This window comes from Saccostrea echinata, unplaced genomic scaffold (genome assembly GCF_033153115.1).
Source record: "Saccostrea echinata isolate AGI-Se365-2 ecotype Australia unplaced genomic scaffold, CSIRO_AGI_Sech_v1 ptg000025l, whole genome shotgun sequence".
Taxonomy (NCBI): domain Eukaryota; kingdom Metazoa; phylum Mollusca; class Bivalvia; order Ostreida; family Ostreidae; genus Saccostrea; species Saccostrea echinata.
This window is the reverse complement of record NW_026889774.1, coordinates 2,541,346-2,566,907: the sequence shown is the minus strand read 5'-3', so window position 1 is coordinate 2,566,907 and position 25,562 is coordinate 2,541,346. Positions and strand designations below refer to the sequence as shown.

The following is a 25,562-nucleotide window of genomic DNA, read 5'->3' as shown; positions in this document are numbered from 1 at the left end:
CAATTTTTTTTTTAAATTAGAAGTACTGTGAGCACTGAGCTCACAAAATGATACTCCTCACCTTCCATATGTTTATAATGACAAAGTCCATGTTTTGCTATGGCAGACATGAAATAAGTGTCCAATCAAAAAGTAAAATAGGAGGTGCACAATGGCACTATGTAATAAAGATTCTGTGAAAGTATCATTAAATTTTATTCAGTGGTATATGAGGAGTTGCGGATAAGAGATGGCTACCCCTCAATATTATAGAAAGAATGGCAGTGTCTATGGTTTGCTAATGGAAACCTGAAATATGTACCCAATCAAAAAGTAAAAAAAAAGGAGGTGCACAATGACACTATGTAACAAAGATTCTGTGAAAGTCTCATTAATTTATTCAGTGGTACAGTCCCTGAAACGTTCTACTTTCCCACTTGAACGGTGAGCGAACGCTGAACGAACGGTGAACGAACGCTGAACGAACGCAGAGCGAACGGTGAGTGAACGATGTGTGAACGCTGTACGCAACTTGGTGAACGATGTGTGAACGGTGAACGGTGAGCGAACGCAGAACGCGAACGGAGCGCAAACGCGAACGCAAAGTGAACGGTGAACGAACGGTGAACGCAAGATGAACGATATATTCGGAATGCCTCTGATATTTTCCCTGCGTTGAAATTATTTTATTGTATTAAAATGTTAGGTGCCAAAAAAATAAATAAATAAATAAATAATAAATAAGTAAACCAATAAATGAATGAATAAATAAGTCAATAAAATAAATTCTCCAAAATTGTCCTAAGAAAGACGATGCATGCACATAAGTTTTTAATCACATGATTCTTATCGCATTAAAACATTGCAATTGTTGCCGAACGCTGAAGTATAAACAAATCAGAGAAAACTTCTGACTTATAGAATGAATTAAAGCAGCTGTAACATCCATTCATATATCTCCGTGTCAGGGCGATTTCGTGTAAAGTAATGAAAAAAAAAAATAATTACAAAGGTCAGTGGACGTTTTGCATTTATACGCTCGTATTTTAAATTTTTAATACAATAATATATTATGTGTCATTTCTATTTTTCATGATGATTTATTGAGCAGACTTCTACATGTAAATGTAGATGGCCGTGGTTATACTCGGACAAGATAATACAAAGATACATATTCATATTATTTGTTATAAATTCAATTTTCCGAACTTGATATTTATGTAGTATGCTGTTATAGTTTTTATTAAACAGACAAATGAGAGAGAGAGAGAGAGATTCCGTTTTAGCCCCCCCCCTCCTTTCAGGCTTCACTAAATGTTTGTACCAATATTAAACAAAAACTCTGAAAATTTTTTCTAAATATATCAGACAGTGAAAGTAACTTTTTTTTCTGTCAATCAAAATCATTCGACACTGTGCAGGTGTGAAAGTTTCGTCACATAGAAGACGAAGTGCGAGTATTTCCAACAAGATATAACATTTATTTTTATCATTTCTAGATTTGATCCCAACATTTGAATAATAAATGAATAAAATACATTGGGCATTAACACTTGAATTTGAAACATACTCTCTGCCAATTTCAAATACCACCGCCGACACGTGTACATTTTAAACTACTATTGTTTTGTGACTTTTTTAGATGCATGTTTGTTTTGAGACTGAAATTTTTGTTCTAAAAAAGACCTTAACTTATTTTTTAAAAAGATGTTGATTAAATTATTCTGGAAATACAGTACTGACTAAGTAACCAATCTAGGGGGAAAATAAGGGGGGGTATTAATCATATCGAATGGCAAACATATAAAGTTACGTTGAAGAAAGATTTTTTTTTTCTCTATAACTATAGACTTTACATATTATATTACAGAAAATTCTGTAGTGCAGTACATTTCAAATAAATATTTCCTTTAACCACACTATCAATTTAATTCGCTCCAAAGATAATAAATTAATAGGATATCCGCAGTACTATGTATAACTCTCAGAACTAGTTCTATCATATTTTCTGTAGTAATTGAAAAAAAACGTGTTAGAAATAAATATTTTCGTAATTTTGCTGCGTAATTATTTGACTTAGATACATATGTAATTATGTCACCATTAACGATTTGTCGTCTTTAACAAAATAACAAAATGTTGCAGTGCTTGAAGTATTTGCACATTGCCCTTAATAATATATTTAATATTTCAGCATCGTTTTTCATAGGTACAGAATGTGCTTATAACAACATTTATTTTCCAGAGTGATTTAATAAATAACCTAACAGCTAAGTTAGAATAATAAAAATATATATTGTAGATATTTTTCAACATGAAATAATGATTCTTCAAACACGATATGTTAGTTATTAAAATAAAAAACCTGTAACTCATTCCCTACAAAAAGATAAGTCCTTTCACTTCGGAGTTCCGAATGACAATGAAAACTGAACGATAGGTGAACGCTGAACGCAAGGTGAACGCAAAGTGAACGGAACGAAGAGCGAACGCTGAACGCTTTGTGAACGGTGAACGCGAGCGCACGGTGAACGGTGAACGCAAAACTGTGAACGGAGAGCGAACAGTGAACGCACGGTGAACGAACGGTGAACGCACGCTGAACGAACGGTGAACGAACGGTGAGCGAACGGAAAAATGGGAAAGTAGAGCGTTTCAGGGACTGTATATCAGGAAATGAAGATAAGAGATGTGTACCCCAAAGCTTAATGGACGGACAGACGCCCCCATCACTATACACAGGCAGGAAGATTAATCATGGGGAGTGTGTATCTTCTCGTGATACTAGGAGACCATCAAGACTTAAGGGCCTTTTATTCAAACGAAAAATTATACTATTAAATTATCAAATTCCACTTGTTACAGAATTATTATCAGTAGCACCTGGTTTAAAGGACGGAATGACCTTTGATGACCTTGACCCTAAACCTCAAAAGAAGGAATCAACTTTTATAAATCTGGCAGACATTATGTCTGCAGGAGATCTTGATGAATTTGACCTTGGTGACGAGGAGGATGAAGCAGAAATCAAAGTAGAGGATGAAGGTCAAGGTCAAATTCAAGCCGATCTAAAACTTGAGAAGAGTGACAGTTTGGAAAATCTTGTGAAGGTATTGTTAATGCAGTTGATTAAACTTTGAAAAAGGGCATTTAGAATGACAAAAAATATCTTGTTCTGGATATCATTTAGTTTTAGAGCATTACTTTAAATTTATGCAAGTGTGATTATGAAATTTAGATTGATCAAGAAAATGAAAGTGAGAAAGCCTACAGACCCAGCTATGAGAAGAAAGAGGAATGGGCCATCAAAGTAGACACTGACCATCCTGTGGAGGATTTCTACCAAAGAATACCTGACATGGCTTACAAGGTCTGTTAGATAAAAAAAAAATTATACATGATTTCTTTATCCTCTTGCAAAAAAAGTTGCAAGGGGATATGGTAGCTCACCTGTATGCACATGGGCTAGTCTGTGCATTCTTAACAATGTTATGGGCACATTATGTTTAAAAGTACTGTTTGACTTTTCAGTCTTAAACTTGCTACAGATATGATTGGTTACCACTGGTACAAGCCTTATGATTAGAGGATTAAAAGGTCAAGGTCAAGGCATTTTCCCACCAATGGTAGAGTACCATTTGACTATTTTGTCTCATACTTGCTACAGAGGTGGTGAGTGACCAGAGGAACATGCCTATACATTTGAAGGTCAAAAGAACTTCAAAAAAGAAAAAAAAAAGGTTTAAGGTCAAGGGCAGTGATTGATGTTCTTTAAGTTGTGAATACCTTATGGCAATAAATTGTATGAGAAACTGTATCAGTGAATAAAATCTTGTTGCAAGGGGATGCTCAACTTTGCAGTGCCTTAGTTAATAAAAAATAAAATTCTACTAGTCCTTTCTTCTAAATGTTTTGTAATAGTTATGAGGTATATTTACATCTCCTTTATTATATATAAAATCTATGATTTTGCGCATTCTGAATTGAAGTTTTGAAAAAAGTGAATAAATGTATGTTAACTTTTTTTTTCTTTCTGTACAAGTGGCCCTTTGAGTTGGATGTGTTCCAGAAGCAGGCTATTTTACGCCTGGAGAACCATGAGAGTGTATTTGTTGCCGCCCACACATCTGCGGGTAAAACAGTGGTGGCTGAGTATGCCATAGCGCTCTCACTGAAACACATGACCAAGTAAGCCACACAACACCAAATTTTACTATTCAGGGCCTTGTAGTTTGCTTGTCATTGTATTGTACATGTATGCACATTTTTTTTCTTGCTTTTCTGGTTATTATTAACTCCAAAAATGATGTTCACAAGCCTTTGAATATAGTGAACATGAATTTATGTTCTTTTAGAACTGTGTACACATCCCCCATCAAAGCTTTGTCCAATCAAAAATACAGAGAATTCAAGCTGACGTTTGAGGAGGTGGGGCTAATTACAGGAGATGTTCAGATTAACCAGACGGCTTCCTGTCTCATCATGACTACAGAGATTCTCAGGTAACATTTGTATGGAATATGCCAAGTAATTGAAATTGTTTTTTGAAGATTTCAGGGGCGTAGCTTGACTTAAAATTCTAGTGAGGCAAAACCATAGGGGCAGGGGGTATGGGGCCGCCTAAGGCCCCAAGTAGGTCAAGGCAGCGCCATGGTGGTGGTGGTGGGGGGGGGTAGAGGGGGGCACCACACCCCCCTCCAGACAGAATATGGATTTGGGTGTTTTATCAGACTTCTCCTGCACAGAAGTATAGTTAATTTTACCGGTTTCATAGTGTGAATATGATACCACATATTATTAAAGCATTTAAAAGAGCATCGTCAGAAACCAACGAGGTAAGAGAAGCTAGACCGACCACAGGTTTCCGACGATGGTAAAGGAGTTAATAAATATGCTTACTTAAACTTGTAACACATGTTAAGATGAAAACATGTTTTTTTAAATTTTGTTTTTATTTCGTCAAAACTATAATTGTCAAACATTTATCAGTTTTTAATTTTTTTCCAATCATTGTCTACTTGGAGTTTTCGGTAATGGAGGTAGAGCCCAAACCTTGATGGTATGAACGTACATTATAGAATTGCTTAAATTATAATTTTTACAAGATATTTTCTGCAATGTATTTTTAACTATGGGAGGGAGTGGTGGTGGATAAAAATCTAGTGAGGCAGTTGCCTCATTGCCACAATGGAAGCTACGCCCCTGGATTTACCACATATTCAAATTTTAGATCTACCGGTATACATGTATGATATAACTGTTATTACTTTCTAAGTAATATTTGCAGGCCTTGAATATTATGTCCTTCATTTAAGGAGAAGATGCTCACAAGGATGAAATATAAATAAATATCATCTGGATTTTTTTCCCCAGATCTATGCTCTACAATGGATCAGATGTAATAAGAGATCTAGAATGGGTGATCTTTGATGAAGTCCATTACATAAATGATGCAGAGGTAAATATTGTGACAGCTAGCAAAGGTGATAATTTATGGCTGGACCGGAATCAAATCTAGGACTCCTGCATTACTAGTCAGGTGGTTTAACCACTGAGCTATCCAGACTGAAGTCCACGCTTCATACAGCCAGAACCACTACAGTATCATTTCAAATAGTGCACAGTGGAACATGCAGTTGTTAATATTTGTTTAATTTCAGAGTGAATAATTTGCTGTAAACCAACTTTTATTTGTGTGCGAAAAATTTTCACAAGTTTCGCGACCTAACTTTAACACTACAGCCCTATTTTACAGTACATATCTTCTTATAGAGAGGAGTAGTTTGGGAAGAAGTGCTGATTATGTTACCACAACATGTCAACATTATACTTCTGAGTGCAACTGTACCTAATACTCTGGAGTTCGCTGATTGGATTGGGTAAATTTAGAGTTAATACAAAATGCATCTCTTCTTTACTAATACATGTACATGTATATTTAGGGCCCCGCAAGGATTTGCGGGTGCCCTATAGTAATCACTCTGTCTGTCTGTCTGTCCGTCTGTCATTCCTCCGTCCACAAATTTTCTGTTTTTTTCTAATAACTTTTTTTGTAGTTGACCAATTAAGTTCAAATTTGGTATGTTGGTTGAAGAGGCAGTAAGACGTATTTTGATGCTAAGTTTGGTTCTCTATGTCATCCAGTTTGGAGCTGGGGTGGTGGGGTAGATTCCTTAACTTTACATTAGAATGAGTGCCAGGGCAAAGAGAGATAACTGCTGAGAATGTTCCTATTGTAAACTATGAAAGCTGCAACTAGTCCCATGGGATTAATTAACTTTCCTCTTGAAGAAAGTCCCAAGCCTTATCTGTTTCTGTCAAATAGAGATTAATTAACACCTCTGTCTGCAAATGAAGTTTGTTTTGAAGTTAAGGTCAATTCTGAATGATGTTTACATTCTCTGAAATGTGGATTTAAATAATGTTCATACTTTATTTTGGTAAAATATACAATGAGTTATGATCTTATTGAATTCTAAAAACAAGATATACATAGAGATATGCTTTTTTATTTATTTATTTTTGTTTTTATTTATATATTTTATTTATTTATTTATTTATTCATTTTTTTTGGCTGTCGTATGTAAATTCAAGAATAATATTAATTTTAATGGGTAGTCCAATAATAAACTCATTCTGTCATTACTGAAAGAGTTCTTATTGTAAACTTGGAAGAAAAGGATGAGAGAGCAGTACAATTAATCCCTTGGGATTAACTATCTTGTCTGGGGCAGAAAATTTTCCAGGCTTATCTTTATTTGTCATTTTGAGATAAATTAACCTTTGTCTGCAACTGATGTTTGTTTTGAAGTTAAGGTCAAGCCTGGGTGATATTTGTATTCACTGAAGGCTGGTATTTTATAAAACACATGCTTTATTCTTGTTTAAATATACATTTAATTGAGTTATTATAGATATGATGTTTTTTACTGCCTTATGTAAATACAGGGATACTCTTAACAGGTTGTTGGATGTTTAGGAATTATCTTGAAATCTTATAAATACAGTTGTTATTGCATATTCTTCTTTATATATTTTTTAAATTTTTGTAATCAATTAAAATTCTCATTCTGTAAGCTGCACCCTTATATTTCTACCCCTCGGTGGGGCCCTTGCTGACTGGTCAGTTTTCTAGTTACATTTGTACGTATCCAGTCTATATTGTAGGAAAAACAGGGGTTTAATCCAAAATTAATATAAAAAGAAAAATCTTTGAAAAGATGATTTTGTTAAAATTATGCTGTAGATTACAGAGCTCACACTGCTTCCTTTTTTTGTAGAAGAACAAAGAAGAAGAAGATCTATGTAATTAGCACCTTGAAAAGACCTGTACCTCTTGAACATTATCTTTACACGGGAACAAGTGGAAAGACCAGCAATGAACTCTTTAAGATTGTGGATGAGAAGAAAGTTTTCTTAACAAATGGGTAAAAGTTTTATTTGTTTTTTTTCAGTGGATGTACTTTGGTTGAGGGGCTTCACTGGTCAGCTCTACAGTGAAAGTTCAGATAAGGTAGAAAAGGTAAAAAGTAGTCGCCTGGTCGCTGACAAAAATATCCTGCCTGATTCAGATCTGTTTCTCTTCAGATATAAATCTTGTAACTACATGCATGTAAACTATGTAATCATCATGCGAAGCTTGTCTGCAACCCAAGATTTCTTTGAGACAGCATTATTTTGATGACTCTGTATGCATCTTTCTGATGTACATGTATGTGAACAAAAAGTTTCAAATGTTCAGAAGCCATGAGAACCATGTTAAAATTATGTCTGTCTCATACATGTACGTTTATAACCACAGGAGGACCATAAATATACAAAATAATTAAAAGAATTATTATGTACATGTACATGTATGTTGATAAAAAATAAAATACATGTAAGTTATGGATGGCTTACTACATTTTTTTTAAAACAGGTTTTGTTGAAGTGAATTGAAAGAAAATTGAAAGTAAAGGATCTAGAGGAAACTATTTCATGATCAATTACATTTGTTTCTTTATGAATAGATATCACAAAGCTCTAGATGCCAAAAAAGAAAAAAGTAAATCTTCTCAAGGATTTGGACCCAAAGGAACTAGGGGAGGAAAACCACACCAAGTAAGTTGTAATGTAATGCCCCTAACAAAAATCTGTCCTTAAATTGTCTTTCAAATAGATTCAGATATTAAAGAAGACAAGAAGATAGTTTTTTGTGAGATTTCAAATTAAAAAAATTATTAGTTAGAAGTATATGTACCGGAATTTTTTTGTAGAATGAAATAAATTAATCAAATGCATGGATATATTGAATACCTGCACATTTTAACAGCTTATAAAATGAAATATACTCATGTATACAGTGATATTAAGCAAAGTAAATGATTTATTTCAGGATAAAAACATATGGATCTCTGTGATAGACATGCTCAGCAAGAAAGACAAACTGCCAGCCGTGGCTTTCACCTTCTCCAAGAAAAAGATTGATGAAAACACACAGAATCTACAGAACAAAGACCTGACAACAGCTAAGGAGAAAAGTGAGATCCACCTCTTTTTCCACAGTGCCATCAAGAGGTTAAAACCTCCAGACCAGAAGCTGCCTCAGGTATTATAAATTGTGATTAATTTTTTTTGGAAAATATACATGTAAATATTTCATGATTTGTGACTCACAAATTATAAAATTTTAGCTTAAGTGAAAGTTCTCATCAGCAACACATCATAATAAGAAAAAGAATATTATCTTGAACTGTATGGGACCAAGAAAAACTTTCAGATATCCAAGGGTTCGGGATATACCATCAGAATTTTCTTCTGTTTTAAGGTAATAGAAATGGAGACTTTATTGAAGAATGGGATTGGAAAACATCATAGTGGAATCCTTCCAATTCTCAAAGAAGTTGTGGAAATGCTTTTTCAGAGAGCTTTAGTGAAAGTAAGCCCCTTTTTTATGCCAGACATTTTTTATTCACCAAAGTTTAGAAGCACATAGTTTATAAGTTTTTGAATTCAGTTATATTTCAATGAAAATTTAACCAATAAGGTTAACATTAAATTTTGCATCCCATGGAAACTTCAATAGAGTTACATCCAAATGTGTCTCAAATTCCATAATAGGTTCTCTTTGCAACTGAAACATTTGCCATGGGTGTGAACATGCCAGCCAGAACAGTGGTGTTTGACAGCATCAGGAAGCATGATGGGACAAATTTCCGTGACCTTCTACCTGGGGAGTACATCCAGATGGCTGGGAGGGCAGGGAGGAGGGGTTTAGATACCACAGGGACCGTCATTATTCTCTGTAAAGGGGATGTGCCTGAGATGTCTGATCTTCATAAAATGATGCTGGTATGTGATTTATCTCTCCCTGTCAATCTTTCTCCCTCTCAGTATTTGAGAATTTTAATACTGTAATTAATCTGCAAGAACTTTGTTTTGGTGTAATTACGCATAACAGTCTGCTCACGAAAATTTCTTTCTCACGCATATTTTCATTTATAGAGATAATATAGAGCAGTAACCAGAATTCATGAAACTTTTGTTCTGCTATTAAATAACAAATACGAGTATCTTTCAAAAATAAGGTTTCTCAAAATTTGGTGACCTACAGTATTGAACATTATCTTCTAAATTTAGTCAGTAACAACCAGATATACATCTACAGGTGACTATCAATAGCTCTAGTCCACAGGACCATGGAAAAACTTCTCGAGATTGAGAGTTTAATTTTTTAGCTCACCTCAACGAAGTTGGGGGAAGCTTATGTAATACCCTTGGCGTTGGTGTCGGCGTCTGCATCCCAGGTTAAAGTTTTTGGAGCAGATTTCTTTTCAAGTACTTTTATGCCTTATATTAATCAGAGATGCATGGATCATGCTTCTAGTGTGTTTCATTGTACCAGTCAAGGTTTCAGATGCTGCAATTTCAGCTTAAGAATGACCAGGTTAATGTTTTTGGAGCAGGTCTCATTTCCAAGTAACTGTAAGCCCTATATTGACCAAACTTGCTTGGATGATACACCTAAGGATGCACACTACCAGGCTTGCTTTAGATTCTGGATCTGACCTACATTTTCTGGATGATTGACCAGGTTAAAGTTTTTTGGAGCAGATCTCATTTCCAAGTAACTATAAGATCTATGTTGACCAAACTCACATCATCGCATGGATGATACATCTAACATTACACACTACTGGACTTGCTTCGGATGCTGGATCTGACCAACATTTTCTGACTGAGTGACCAGGTTAATTTTTTTGAGCAGATCTCATTTTCAAGTAACTATAAGCCCTATGTTGACCAAACTTTCATGAATGATACATATAAGGATGCACACTACTGGAATTTCTTCAGATGCTGGATCTGACCTACATTTTCCAAATGAGCAACCAGGTTAAAGTTTTTGGAGCAGGTTCATTACTAAGAAACTATAAGGTTTATCTGAACCAAACTTGAATTGATGATGCATCAAGGGATGAACACTCTCAAACTTGCTTCAGATGTTGGATTTTACTTACATTTTATGGATAAATGACTGCTTTACAGTTTTTAGAACAAGTCCTTTCCCAAGTAACTACAAGCCCTATCAGACCAAAATTGCATAAAGGTTGCATCTAGGGATGCACACTTCTAGATTATTAGTTGAGTGTGGGACTTTGCCTTACTTAAAGACAACGTTCGTTAAGGTGAGCTCTGTATTTTCTGATTATGTATGTTTAAAAAAATTTACAGGTTACTTTTTGATTGAAAATTTGTTTAACAGGAAGCTATTGATTGTGATAGAATTAAGCACTTGAATCCCTATGTTTTGTTTTTTAGGTAAATTAATGAATAAATTTGCAATAAATGAATAATATAAATACAATGAATAAATTAATAAATTAATGAGTAAATTAAATGTATGATATATCATTCTGTTCATTTATTCTATGCAAGGGGACATCATATGAGGGTATTTATTCTCAAGAAAACTGCAAGAGTAGATTTCAGTCAGAGATAAGATCTTTCTTATTTCTTTCAATCAAACATGTTAAAGTATACAATATAAATATTTGAAAGATAGAGTAATGTAAGTTATAATATACATTAATATGAATTTGTTTTATTTGTACTTAGGACAACCTTTGCTACGGTCATAGTCATTCACAACAAACAAGAAAATAAGTCTGTCCTATAATTTATTTCTTACTTTCATGGCTTCTCTAAATTATCATCAAATTGTTGGTATTAACCCGTATCATGCATGTATTTGTTTTGAGAGAATGAAATTTTCCAATAATTTTATACAGAGTCCAGGCTACCTATTCTTACCTGTAACTTGTTCAAGTGAGTTTCTAGAATGAATCTGATATTGGAGGAAGATTGGTATTGATTTAAACAACAAAAATGATCCAAGGATTATGGGTCTATCTCAAAAAATAAAAATCCTACAGTACGTGATTTAAAAACGCCATTATTTTAATAATTGTTTTATTGTTTTAAACAGCACACTGTAAGTAATAATAATTATATATGATATTATGTAGCATGATAAGGGGTAATTATTTCAAGTGCAGGTGATAACTGGCTTAAGAGTACTGTCACCATTTGGATCCCCAAGAAACCTCTCAGTATAGGGGTCACTTATCTATGGCTAGAGACATTTAAATGTCAGGAAAGGTGCTAATTAGGTCACATGTACCTGTTAGGTATGCAAAGCTTCTTCGAGATATGGAGAGTAAATTACAACTGAATTTGCATTATGGGACTATATTTCGACTTAAAGAGATCAAGAGTTTTGAGAGATTGAGAAATCTAGAGTAAAATTTGCATTGTTATAGAGGAGAAAAAAAAAATTGGGGACCAGAGGCTTGCTTCAAGAGATCAAGAACTTCTTAAGATGGAAGTTCGAGCCATTAATGGTCCCCTGTTCACCTGTATATCAAATATTGTAATAGAGAAAAATAAAATATTATTAGATGAATGCAGTTGCTTTAAAGGTGCTTGGACACAGATTTGAAGTTAATATTTTCTCAAATTTTCTGTAAAATTTCATGACTTATATGTTGCTATAGCATTTCATACTAAAATATAATAAAAATCTTATTTCATCTCGTAGTTATTGAAACTTCAAATTTCTGAACGCGTTTGATTGACACATCCTTGCACTTCCACAAATTTTAATTTTATTCTTAATACTTAAGAAAAGTGGCAATTTTGTTGTGTATTAATGAAAAATATTAAAACTATAATCGAGAAAATTCAGAGTAGAAATGTTCGAAAGCAAAACCCACTCACAGTATTGTCAGTCTGTGCTCAGTGGTGTGTGCAGACTTTAACAATTGAACACACCCGGTGAATCGTAAACATTAACGGTAACAGAGCTCGTGCCCTATTTACAAAAACAGTTTACATTTCACAGGTGTATTCAATTTGTTAAACTCTGTACACAACACTGAGCACGGGCTGACGATATTAGTGAGGGGGTTTGCTTTCGCACATTTCTACTCTGAATTTTCTGGATTATAGATGTAATGTTTTTCATTAATATACAACAAAATCGCTTCTTTTCTTAAATGTTAGGGATAAAAATAAAATTTGTGAAAGTGCAAGGATGTGTAAATCAAACGGGTCCAGGAATTCGTAGTTCCAATAATTTCCAAATAAAATAAGTTTTTAATTATATTTTCATGTGAAATGCTATTGCAATATATAAGTCGTGATATTATACAGAAAATTTGAGAAAACATTAACTTCAAATCTGTGTCTAAGCACCTTTAAGTTTTATTTATTATTTTGTAGGGAAAACCAACTAAGTTGGAATCCCAGTTCCGCTTGACTTACTCTATGATACTCAACTTACTGAGAGTGGAACAGTTGCGAGTGGAGGACATGATCAAGCGAAGCTTCTCAGAATTTCATCAACAGAAAGACATTAGCAAACACAAGGTCACAATAGACCAACTTCACACCCAAATATCTCAGATCCGCCCCATCGAGTGCTACCTGTGTTCTGTAGATCTTGAAAAATATTATGAGACTTGTAGGGATTATCTGTGCCTTAAGAAGAAGTTGCAGGTAATATTTTATAACTATAGAATATTGATAAAATTTAAACATTGCCTGTGTCCCCAATTATGAAAAAAATTGTAGTATTTTTCTTGAAAGAAAAGAACAGTGAAGTGAATAGACATATATTTGAAGGTTTGGGGCTAAGACAAGACATGGGTACTGCATGTATATGCATATCAATACAGTTTTGTTTTTATTTTACAGGAAGTTGTTTTATCTCACCCAGCAGCAATAAAAGCTTTAACAGCAGGGAGAATTGTAGTCATTAGCAACAGTTTCCATAACAACCAGTTAGGAATAGTTCTCAACTCTACAGTGGCAGCTAATAATGAAAGAGTGTTCACATGCTTAATTTTATGTGATAAAAATAAACTTGTGAAATCAAAAACTGAAGAAAAGGCCGAGAATGAGGAAGTATCCCCTGTAATGGATACTGACCTGTATCTGCCAGAGGCACCAGTGGGACATGAAATGATTCAGGTCAAGGCCAAAGACATCAGTAAAGTGACTGTCAAAAGTATCCGAGTGGAGGCCAGTAAGATCATTGATGACATCAAGAAAAGGCAGATGCCAAGATTTAGGTAAGAGTTGAGCTCTCTTTTGTTTATCTAATAGCTATTCCACATGTATATGAAGGAGTCTCTTCAATGTATTCTGTAGGATGTTTTTTTCTGTTGATTTATTAGCTCACCTGAGCCGAAGGCTCAAGTGAGATTTTCTGATCAAAATTTGTTCGTTGTTCTTTCATTGGTGTTGTTGTTGGTGGTGTCGTCATGGTGAACTTTTTACAATTTCATCTTCCTTTCTAGAACCACTAGGCCAATATCAACCAAACTTGGCACAGAATATCTTTAGGTAAAGGGGATCCAAGTTTGTTCAAATAAGGGTCATTCCCTCAAATAAGGGAATTAAGAAATATATATTATTATAACAATAACTTGATCCAAAGAGCCGTATCACGTCAAGTTGACAGGCGCAGATCATCAGATCAAAAGAGACGCGAAGCTTCCTAACAAATGTAGATATAAGTTTGTTCAAATCATGAAGTAAGGTGGGGCCATAATGGGCGATCAGAATTTTACACAGGAATACATAGGAAAAATCTTTAAAAATCTCCTTCTCAAGAACAGTGAAGCCATGATCAATCATATTTATATGGAAGCATCTTCAGGTAGTGTAGATTCAAGTTTGATCAAGTCATGACCCACCGGGGGTAGGCTGGGACCACGACAGGGGATCAAAGTTTTACATAGGAATACATATTGGAAAAGTCTTTCTCTTAAGAACAGCTAAGCCATTATTGGTCATATTTATATTGAAGCTTCCTCAGGTAGTGTAGAATCATTTTTTTTTTTCAAAACATGACCCTCAGTGGTAGGGTGGGGCCACAATGTATGATCAAAGTGCTCCATAGGAATACGTTGGAAAAATCTTTAAAAATCTTCTTTTGAAAAACAGCAAAGCCATGTTTAGTCATATTAATATAGAAGCATCCTCAGGTAATGCAGATTCAAGTTTGATCAAATTATGAACCCCCAGAAGTAGAGAGGGGCCACAATAGGAGATCAAAGTTTACAAAAGAATAAAAAGATATATTAACAATAAGAATTTTTTTTCCGAGGAACAGCAAAACATTGATTATTTATATTAGTTCAGAAGCATCCTCAGGTAGTGTAGATTCAAGTTTGTTCTAATCACAACCCCCTCCCCAAGGACCACTTTAATATTTAAACTTTTCAATAATGAACTGTTATCTGCTTTTTTCCTAGCAAAAATGCTCAGGTAAGCGATGTGGTCCATGGGCCATTTGTTTTTAGTGTTTTTGTTACAAAATAAAAATTTAAAAAAATCACTAAGAAAAAAATTATTTATTTTAAGAAAATGGCAAAATTAAAAAGAAAGGGGGAAATTTTTTATAGGAAATGTGATAATAATCATAATTGAAGTCAAAGCTGCATCTTAATGAAATACTTTTATTATTAGCTCACCTTGACGAAGTCGAGATCAGCTTCTGTATACCGGCATTGACATCAGCGTTGGTGTCCTGGTTAATGATACAGGAGCAAGTCCATTCTGAAGTAACTTTAAGCCTTACCTTGACCAAAATTGCATGGATGATGTATCTAGGGATGCACACTACCAGACATGTATTGGGAACTGAATTTGACCTACTGGTACATTTACAGGGTTATTGTACAGTTCAAGTTTTTGGAGCAGGTTCAGTTTCAAGTATCTATAAATCCTACTTGGACCAAACTTGTGTAGATGTTGTATTTAGGGATGCACATTACCAGAACATTAGAGGAGCATGAGACTTACTCTTACTTATTTGTCACATTCATTGAGGTGATTTTTGAAGTCTTTGATTACCTATGTTTTAATTTGTTCAACACCTGTAAATTTTAAGAATGAAAAATAAATCTGTAATGTATTTTTAAGAATAGATTATTGTCATGAAGTTTTTGGTCATGATCTGAGATACTTGTTTTCTGCAGAGATGATCCACCAGGAAAATCAGTCACAGCAGCCTCACAAGAATTGCTACGCATGATTGAATCCAATATTCATGGTCTTCCTGGGCTGGACCCAATCAAGGACCTTCATCTTCGAGACATTGACCTTGTGGAACAGTTCCGAGCTTTGAATTTCATAGAGGACAGCTTTAAAAATTACCAGTGTATAAACTGCCCCCATTTTACTGAACATGTATGTGTAAAATTAACAAACCTACTGTCTAAAATAAACTTGCCAAACATATTAAATCTGAAGGATAGATAAAGAGTTTTTGGACCTGTATCTTGATTTTAAATCTTCATTATTATGCATGTTGCTTTCTTATTCTAGTTTGAAGAACATGGAAGAAATATCCAACTGAAGGATGAGTACAAAAGACTAAAATTTCTCTTGTCTGATGAGAGCCTGGCACTCTTGCCAGAGTACCAACAGAGAGTCCAGGTAAATATGTAAATAAATAATGTAGAGTTGTAGACCCTTCACTTTTTTCAGTTTTTAAAATCTGATTATTTTTTTCATGTAGTTTTTTGTCTTGGTTTACTGTAAATGCGCATACGAGAACAAAGTAGCCAGTGTTTGATCGATATACATGTATGAATGCTCATGTACAAGTTCTTACTTAAATATACACATGTAGCATTTACGTTAAGTTTGCATATATTTTATTAAGAGTAATGGATGGTTTAATCATGCCCAATTTGAGCCATTAATCTGCAACTTTTGAGTTGATTAGTTTGGGAGTCTCATGGTGAATAATCTCAATACTAATAAGTTTTTGCATAGATAACCAATTGCATTCTAACAATATCCAATGGTCAGAAACTCATTTTGAGGAAATTCCAAGACAAAAACACCATAATTATTATCCATTTATCATTGTTTGCCGTGTTTTGGGTGCATGTTACGTTGAGGAACCTGTGGTGTTTACAGGCTCTGAAATCTACTGCTTTATCACTTGAATGATTATAGTGATTAGTGAACAGTGAGGAAACAATGAATGAATGCAAAACAAACAGTGAGTGAATGGTGTGTGAACTCGGAGGTTGTGAACAGTTCATAAACAATATGATGAGCGAACAGAGTGCAAATTCGAGCGCAATGTACAATGAGTGCCACAAAAATTTATTGGGAATGTCTGAGGTGTTTTCCTCACAATTGTACTTATTCTATAATCAGGTAAGAAAAGTAAGAAACAAGTAAATTAAATCAATAATTTTTTTTTTAGTGCCTACATTATCAGACTAGATTCAGAGCTATATCGACAATTATGAATATTATTTGTTTCTGTTATGTTGTTTTAGAAAGAGTTTCGTCTCCATGCATGACTTGATCAAGAACTAGTGCTTTGAGTTTAAGGATTTAATTCTGGTCCCAAGCTTTGGAAGTCTTCAGTTATTGACTCTAAAATAGAATAAACCAGAATCAGGAAACTGCTTGCCTGTAGTTCCCAATATTTATTCAATCTAAACAAAGTAAAGTACAGTAAAGCTTCGTTATCTTGAACTCGAAGGGACCAAGAAAATATTTCTAGATAACTGAGGATTCGAGATATCCAGGGTAAAATACTTAAGGAATAAGCAGTTGGGACTTCAAAATCACTTTGACATATCCATGGTATTCAAGATATCTGTGTTAGAGATACCGATCGAAGTTCAACTGTAAATTTATATTGCTAATGAAGTGTTGATAAATTCAGCAGCATCGATATTTGAAGCAAGCATGTGCAAATAAAAACATTTATTATATGATTGAATAATTCCTATCCCTCTGATTGGCTGAGATCCAACAATGTAGAAAAAATACTATACATTATTTTATCGACTGGGTTCGAGGGCAACATGTGTTTTGTCGGACCCAAGAGCCAAACTGTTTGCCTAAGGCCATTATATATCTGTACATGTAAATGTATAATTAATATACATTTTACATGTACAGATATATAGAAAAGTAGAAAAAAAATTAAGTGCTTTGCATTATATTCTATAAGATATAAATTTGTGGTCTGATGTAATATTTAAAAGTTTCCTTCGTGTCTATGAGGACATGCAGGTTGCTTCTTATTTCGTTGTTGTTAGATATATAGATCCTCTCTATTCGGAGTTCCAAAAGACAAGGAAGATCACTCATTGTTCAGTCTTTGTTTCAGTGAGTGCATTGTGAATGACCAGTGAACACACTGTGAACTAACAGTGAGTGAATGAAAAAAGTTCATGAATGGTACATTAAATGATAATTAAATGATAAATAAAAGAACATTGTAGGTAACAGGTATTTAAATATCAACTGACTTGAGTGCTAATTTTGTTAATTGTAACTGTTTCTTTCATTTTCAGTTAATGTTTGAATTGTTAAAATTATGGTGTTATATGTTGCTAAATGATCTTGACATTAGGTATGTACGTGTCATGATCATCTTAGTTACCAACCTATCATGTAGATCAATGAGGGATGTGATTTTATCATTAATCCCCCCTCCCCCAAAAGGGGAAAAAGAGAAAGCAAGTTGCAATCTTGTTGAACAGTTCTGAAGAGTTCATTCAAAGATTTGACAATTCAAATCATTATCCATTCATACAGTCATCTGCCATGAAGTTTAAACCAACTACCAAGACAATTAAGTCTTGGGGTACCTGTAAAGAGCTAATTTTAGAGATGTATCTTGTTTAACATGTTTAATGCCTAGATCTATGAAACATATATACTGTAAACTTGGATATTTTTAATTAAAAATTTTGTGATTTCCATTTTGTTTGCATGGAAGTTAAGAATTCACAAGCACATGCCTAACTTGCAGTATGGTACTGTTTTCAAAACTACATGGTGATAAATTTTGTGATAAATTTTGTGAAACTTTAATTACTCATCAGCAATTTCACTAAATTTCCCCCGTTGCAAACGTTAACATGTTTACAGTACCATGTTCCCAAACATTCATCATGAAATTTGTATTTTCATTGCAGTGTCCTCACAATATGTACTGAACCAGTACTAGTTACAACAACTGTGTGCTAAACCAGTACTAGTTACAACAAATATGTACTAAACCAGTACTAGTTACAACAAATGTTTACTAAACCAGTACTAGTTACAACAACTGTGTACTAAAACAAGTACTAGTTACAGCAAATGTGTACTAAACCAGTACTAGTTACAACAAATGTGTACTAAACCAGTACTATTTACAACAACTCTGTACTAATTAAACCAGTACTAGTTACAACAACTGTGTACTAAACCAGTACTAGTGACAATATGTACTAAACCAGTACTAGTTACAATGAATGTGTATTAAACCAGTACTAGTTACAATGAATATGTACTAAACCAGTACCAGTTACGATGAATGTGTACTTATTAGGGATGGCAATCAAATACAAAATTGCTAATCGGTTAACCGCAAGACGTTCCGGCCGATTAACTGGTTAATCGTATCAAAACACATATTTTCTGGACATTTTTTTTTCTTTATTCACATACACAAGAAGATTAAAAAGGGAGTCAGATGTAAGAAACTTTCTGTTTATCTTGATCAGGAAACCTTATGTACATATTTATATTTTATTTTCAATTTCAATAGACAAGAAAATATATTTTTTAAAAACATGAAACATGCCTGAGAAATCAGACATTTATAATTTTCCAGAGCAGATGTCACACAAGTTCATTCTACATTCTTCCTCTCTATACAGGTAAACTTCGTTATCTCGACATCGACGGGACCATCGGAAAATGTCGAGATATCCGAGGTGTCGAGATATCAGAGTTGAGACTTGACGTCCAAGATTTCATTGCATAGCAAAACAGACAATCTTATTATATGTACATGACTTTAATATAGACTTTAACTCAACATATTTCAGAATTCCCTCTATTTTTATTCAAAATCTAAGAAGTTATTTTAAAAATCTTGTTTATAAAACGTGTTCTTTCTAAATTCACAAAGTTTCAGCACAAAGTTACAACATTGAGCTGCATTCGCTTGTAACTTGCCTTTTCGTCAGAACAGGACACGAAATGCGCTCTATAAACTTCGAACCGTATAAAGTCGACATCGGATATGCGGTAAAAAAAATTAAATGCGGATTATTTTTTCCTTATTTCATTGGGAAGAATGTACATTAAAATAAATTTTTTAAAGAGATTTGTGTATCTAAACTAACGTAGTGTGTTACAGATGCACGAATTACGGCTGATTCGGTAAATCGTGTCGTTAATTGGATTGTTTCCTGTTGAATACATTTTACCTACAAAATATCATTAAAAGATTTTTTAATTCCTTAGTTTGAATTTTTTCAGTGTGTTTGTTATTCATTGTAATTTAGTTATCTTTTTTCAAATTTAAATTTATGTTACGTTTCGATATAAATAACATTCTGTACATTTACGCAGAATCGGGTAGAGTTAGCAATGATATTACCCAAGCTTAATTAACTTCTCCAAGACGCCGAAGGGGCTTGGGATTCATCTACAAACACAGTCTATAAAATGAATTAACTTCTCCAAGACGCCGAAGGGGCTTGGGATTCATCTACAAACACAGTCTATAAAATTAATTAAGCAGCGTGCAGTCAAAACATGGGTGTGAAAGGTGTGAAACTATGACGACGTCGAGATACCCGGAGTCGTCCGTGCGTGACGAGCGACCCTATCTGACAAACAGTTAGGTTCAGTAGAGCAGAAAATTGCCGATGTCGACATATGCCAGGTAAATCTTGCTCTTGGGACTGTGAATATACGTCGAGATAACCCGGGTTGTCGACATTACCGAGGTCGACATATCAGAGTTTTTGCAAATCATTTATATAGTAAATACTGCCGGGACCGCGGAAGGATGTCGACATATCCCAGGTTGTCGACATATCCGATGTCGAGATACCGAAGTTTACCTGTACTTTTGTTACAGTTTATGAGAAAAAAACTGTTGTCTTGCATTGCCACCATAAGCAAGACTAAGTCTGGACTTTCACTTAATTTACAATGTTTGTCTAATGCTATAATTTAATAGATAACGGCAAAAGACATACGAATTCACGGTGCTCAACTCTGATTTAATTAATATCATTAAAGAATTTCAGGACAGTCAGGGTAACGATAGGTTGTTTAAACAGTAATTAACACTTCACAAACTGACCAATTACCAATGCGATCTCAATCAAGAGAGACATAATTACCTCCAATTCAGCTTAAATAGATATGTGAAAACGCTAAGTTATTTCCGTTTGTGCAGAATTTTCTTCTTAAAAAATAAATTTTCAGAAAATTGGGATAAAATTTACATATATTTTACTTTTTCCAACTAAGCAATTACAGATTTTTTTAACCGATTAACATCGTTCCGGGCGAGTAATCGGTTAACCGGTTACAAATTGCCATCCCTAGTAACTATTAAACCAGTGCTAGTTACAATGAATGTACTAAACAAGTACTAGTTACAAAACTGTATACTAATTTAACCAGTACTAGTTACAATGAATGTGTACTAAACCAGTACCAGCTACAATGAATGTGTACTTATTAAACCAGTACAAGTTGCAATGAATGTGTACTTAACAACTACTAGTTACGAAACTGTATACTAATTAAACCAGTACTAGTTACAGTGAATGTGTACTAAACCTGTACTTATAGTTACAATGAATGTGTACTAAACCAGTACTAGTTACAATGAATGTGTACTTATTAAACCAATACTAGTTACAATGAATGTGTACTAACCAGTACTTGTTACAACATGTGTACTAAACTAGTACTAGTCACAAAACTGTGTACTAATTAAACCAGAACTAGTTACAATGAATGTGTACTAAACCAGTACTAGTTACAATGAATGTGTACTAAACCAGTACCAGTTACAATGAATGTGTACTAAACCAGTACTAGTTACAACAAATATATTTCTCACAGCTCCTTTTCCTGTCTGGTATGTCAGTGGAAATTGTATTATTTATAAGATAGCTTATGATCTTAAAAAGATTAATGTAATCTTTAAGATAAATATAATGTTTTATATATTTTAGGTTTTAAAACACTTAAACTACATTGATGAAAACAGTGCTGTGCAACTGAAAGGCAGAGTTGCTTGCGAGATAAGCAACCATGAGATTATGATTACAGAGCTTGTGTTTGAAAACATCTTGACTGATTTACATCCGACAGAAATTGCAGCTCTTCTCTCTTGTGTGGTGTTCGAACAGAAGAACTGTAGTGAGCCAAAACTGTGTCCTGAACTTGTCAAGGTATACTTATAGTCTGTGTATGTCTGTACATTGTGTGAAAGTGCACTATCCTAAAATTGTTCCGTCCATCCGTCTGTCTGTCTGTTTATCTGCAAAAACTTAAACATTGCCCATAACTTTTGATTGGTTGGAGCTATGGCTTTCATATTTTACATGTGTATTCCTTGTGACAAAACCTCTCTTTGGGTACCATCATATTTGACCTTTTGACCTTGGAGTTTGACCCAGTTTTGCAAAATTTTGCCAACTTTAATCCTGGCCATAACTTTTGAACAATTGGTGCTAGGGCTTTCATACTTCACTTGTGTAATTCTTGTGTCAATACCTTTCTTTAGATACCAACAACTTTGACCCTTTGACCTTGACCCAGGAGTTTGATTTAGTTTTGAAAAAATTTAACCTTGGCCATAACTTTTTAACTGTTTGTGCTAGGGCTTTCATACTTCACATATATAATCCTTGTGACAAGACCTTCCTTTAGATACCAACAACTTTGACCCTTTGACCTCGACCTAGGAGTTTGACCTAGTTTTGCAAAACCTTAACCTTGGCCATAACTTTTGAACAATTGGTGCTACGGCTTTCATATTTAACATGTCTATTCCTTGTGACAAGACCTTCCTTTGGATACCAACAATTGTAATCCATTGACCTTGACCTTGGAGTTTGACCTACTTTTGAAAAACTTTAACCTTGGCAATAACCTTCGAATGATTGGTGCTATGGCTTTCACATTTCACATGTGTATTTCTCGGGAGAAGGCCTTTCCTTGGGCACCAAAAATTTTGACCATTTGACCTTGACCTTGATGCTTGACTTATCAACAGAATCATTAATCTTGCAAGATATTACACTCTAAAACTAAAATGTTTGATCTTAGTCGTAAGTTCTTTTGTAAAACAGGCTACTGGTCTTCACAGGGCAATTATAAATTTGATGAGATTGAAAATCAAGTAGACTGGAGAATAATGTTAATATAGTGCTGGAATAATAGTACCTAATGGTGGGATGGTATTTATTCACCAGAATAGGTACTGTAAACAGGAAAATTTTAACCTCTTTTACCCTGACAAAAAGAATAAAACTTCTTGCACAAATCTATGCAAGAATACAGAGTTATTTCATCAACACTACTGTGTCCGGGTGAATTTTAAATGGGGTACAATTATTTGCAAGTGTGATTAGTGTGAAAATGAGGTGAAAGGTGAAAATATCCTTTATATAGTAAACATGCACTCTTCAGAACATTCTTAGCTATAGTACTTCTGTTTTTGTTCATTTGCTTTGGGAAAACATTTTAAATTTTTGTTTTTCTTTGAAGGGGAAAGAATCCATAATATCAATAGCCCAGAAAATTAGTGGCCTCCAGAGGCAATGTGGAATGAATCTAGTGGGAGATTATGAGGACGAGTTCAAGTTTGGATTAATGGAGGTGGTGTTTGAATGGGCACGAGGACTGGTAAGGGATAAAGGTTATGTAGAGAATAAATTGATATGTTATACAATGTGACCATTGGGGAGAGGATAGTTGTACCATCAAAAATCTTTACACTGCTTCCACTTAAATTGTAACTTTCATACACCTCTTCAAACTTCAAAATACACAAGACACAGTTTAGATTGTGATGTCACATGGTGTCTTATGTAAGTTGCTTTTTTGTAATGAGTCTAAATAAGTCTAGTACAAATTTTTAATGAAAGACATTGTTGAGTAGATGCAATTATTTTCTGCAAGAGCTAAATCTTTAACTGTGGGACTGATCTATGCCATTATTGCATAGAATGCTGGTAGCGAAGGAATTCTGGGAACGTTTCACACAAAAATTTGCTTAACGAATACTCAGATTTTAGTACAGTGCAGGAAACTAATTTTGTTACAGCATCAATGCTGATTTGAATGCTTCCTTTGCTTGCTGATTTGAATGCTTCCTTTGCTTGCTGATTTAATGCTAGTAATCCTTATCCTGATGCTGTTTTATAATTAGGTCAATGCTACCGGAAGTAGCATCATGCTACCGGAAGTAGATAATAAATTTCAGCATTGCCGTTTAAAGCAATAAAAGTGCCTTTTACAATTATTTGATCATAATATCTCACTATGTATCAATAATGTGAATACTTTAACCAATATTCTTTCTTTCTTTTTTAATTTTTTACTGAATTAAAACTCATTGATTTTCTGATGCTAGTAGGATAATGCTGATTTTATGTAGGTCAATGCTGATTTTATCCTTTGCTTGCTGATGCTGATCCTGGTAATGCTGTTTTTTAAATGCTGATGCTGATGCTAGCTCGATGCTGATGCTACTAATGCTTATGCTGATGCTGGTTTATGTAACAAAATTAGTTCCCTGCACTGTATAAATTATCTCTGTTCTAGTCTGTTGAGCTCGCTTTACTATAATGAAATATACATATATGAATAAGAAGAATTTTATATAGAACAGAAGCATTACAGAATGTCAGTGATATGAAGCTTGATTGATATTTTGAAATATTTTAGTCCTGGTGCATTAAAAAAAACACAGAGACTTGCCTTCTTCTGTCAGTTATACAAAACATTCTTTGTATGAAGTAAACAGGTATAGCAAACTTAACATAAAACTGATTGAAAACAAGATATAAATGATTTGTTTTGATATTGATTATACTTCCATAATTGTTTTGTTTCTTAGAATAATATGTTCACTGTAGTTGTCATCGGAATAAGAAAGTTGCACTGTATCTCATGTCCATTTTTTTAAATTCATTTACAGCCATTTGCTGAGATCACTGGATTGACTGATGTACAGGAGGGAATTATTGTCCGATGTATTCAAAGACTTCATGAAACACTGAGAGATGTAAGGAATGCAGCTCGTATAATCGGTGATCCTGTGTTATATCGCAAAATGGAGGAAGCTTCTAATATGATCAAGAGAGACATTGTATTTGCAGCTTCACTTTACACACAATAAAACTTTTGAGAAGAATTTTAGTCCTTTTTAGTTCTACTGGTCAGAAACAATAAGAACTCCTGTGTGGTATGATGTAAGTGAAGTCTATCTGTTAATCTGTATACTGGTACAATGTTTTTTCAAAATGCATTCACTGCAGAGTTCACTTCCGTGCCACTTTTGTGGCATGGAGTCAGGTAGGTGGAAAAAAGGCCAGACATGGCCTTTAGTCTTCAGGCAGATTCAAATTTTTTACTTGAATAAATAGCTCAAACACTTTGGTTGCTGAATTCGATAAACTTCCCAGACTAAACCTAGACATATATTTGTTTTAGATGCCCCCCCCCCCCCCCCCTGCTATCTTGGTGTTTTTTCAGGAGAGGGTGGAATTTTCTTCTGGTATTTTTTTTTTTATGACAAAACTCAGACCCCTGTGCTTTAACTGTAAATTTGATACATGTATATTTGAGTTTATTGCAGTTCTTAAATTTGGCAAGGAATTAACAAGAATTTTGCTAGGGATAAAAAAAAGACTTTCCTACATCCATAAATTTGCTATATCCATGTTCGTACTAAATGATATTTTGCTCACCTGAGCTGAAAGCTCCGTTGTCCGTCCATCTGTAAACTTTTCACATTTTCAACTTATTTTAACCGAAGTTGGTACAAAGCATTCTTGGAGGAAGAGAAGTTTAAATTGTTAAAATGAAGGGTCAAACCTTCTTACAAGGGGAGATAATCAAGAAAAGACAAAAATAGGGTGGGGTCATTAAAAAATCTTATTCTCAAGAACCACTGGGCCAGAAAAGCTTTAATTTTTGTGGCAGCTTCCTGAGATAGCATAGATTTTAAATTGTTCAAATCA

At 34.1% G+C, this 25,562-nt stretch overlaps 1 protein-coding gene across 1 annotated transcript in view; it reads left to right on the top strand.

The window, feature by feature from the left end:
* The window catches only part of LOC133191864 (superkiller complex protein 2-like), a 31,356-nt gene extending 6,632 nt beyond the window's left edge, over positions 1–24,724 (top strand). Inside the window, exons 6-23 of the mRNA XM_061327600.1 lie at positions 2,845–3,089; positions 3,218–3,349; positions 4,022–4,167; positions 4,335–4,481; positions 5,353–5,437; positions 5,752–5,858; positions 7,260–7,406; positions 7,989–8,079; positions 8,354–8,566; positions 8,786–8,896; positions 9,079–9,309; positions 12,742–13,017; positions 13,216–13,592; positions 15,507–15,717; positions 15,856–15,966; positions 21,543–21,761; positions 23,083–23,220; positions 24,518–24,724. Of these exons, the coding sequence (XP_061183584.1) occupies positions 2,845–3,089; positions 3,218–3,349; positions 4,022–4,167; positions 4,335–4,481; positions 5,353–5,437; positions 5,752–5,858; positions 7,260–7,406; positions 7,989–8,079; positions 8,354–8,566; positions 8,786–8,896; positions 9,079–9,309; positions 12,742–13,017; positions 13,216–13,592; positions 15,507–15,717; positions 15,856–15,966; positions 21,543–21,761; positions 23,083–23,220; positions 24,518–24,718 (3,188 nt within the window). The 3' untranslated portion in view covers positions 24,719–24,724. The remainder of the gene's footprint in view (positions 1–2,844; positions 3,090–3,217; positions 3,350–4,021; positions 4,168–4,334; positions 4,482–5,352; positions 5,438–5,751; positions 5,859–7,259; positions 7,407–7,988; positions 8,080–8,353; positions 8,567–8,785; positions 8,897–9,078; positions 9,310–12,741; positions 13,018–13,215; positions 13,593–15,506; positions 15,718–15,855; positions 15,967–21,542; positions 21,762–23,082; positions 23,221–24,517) is intronic.
* The last annotated feature ends 838 nt before the right edge of the window (positions 24,725–25,562 follow it).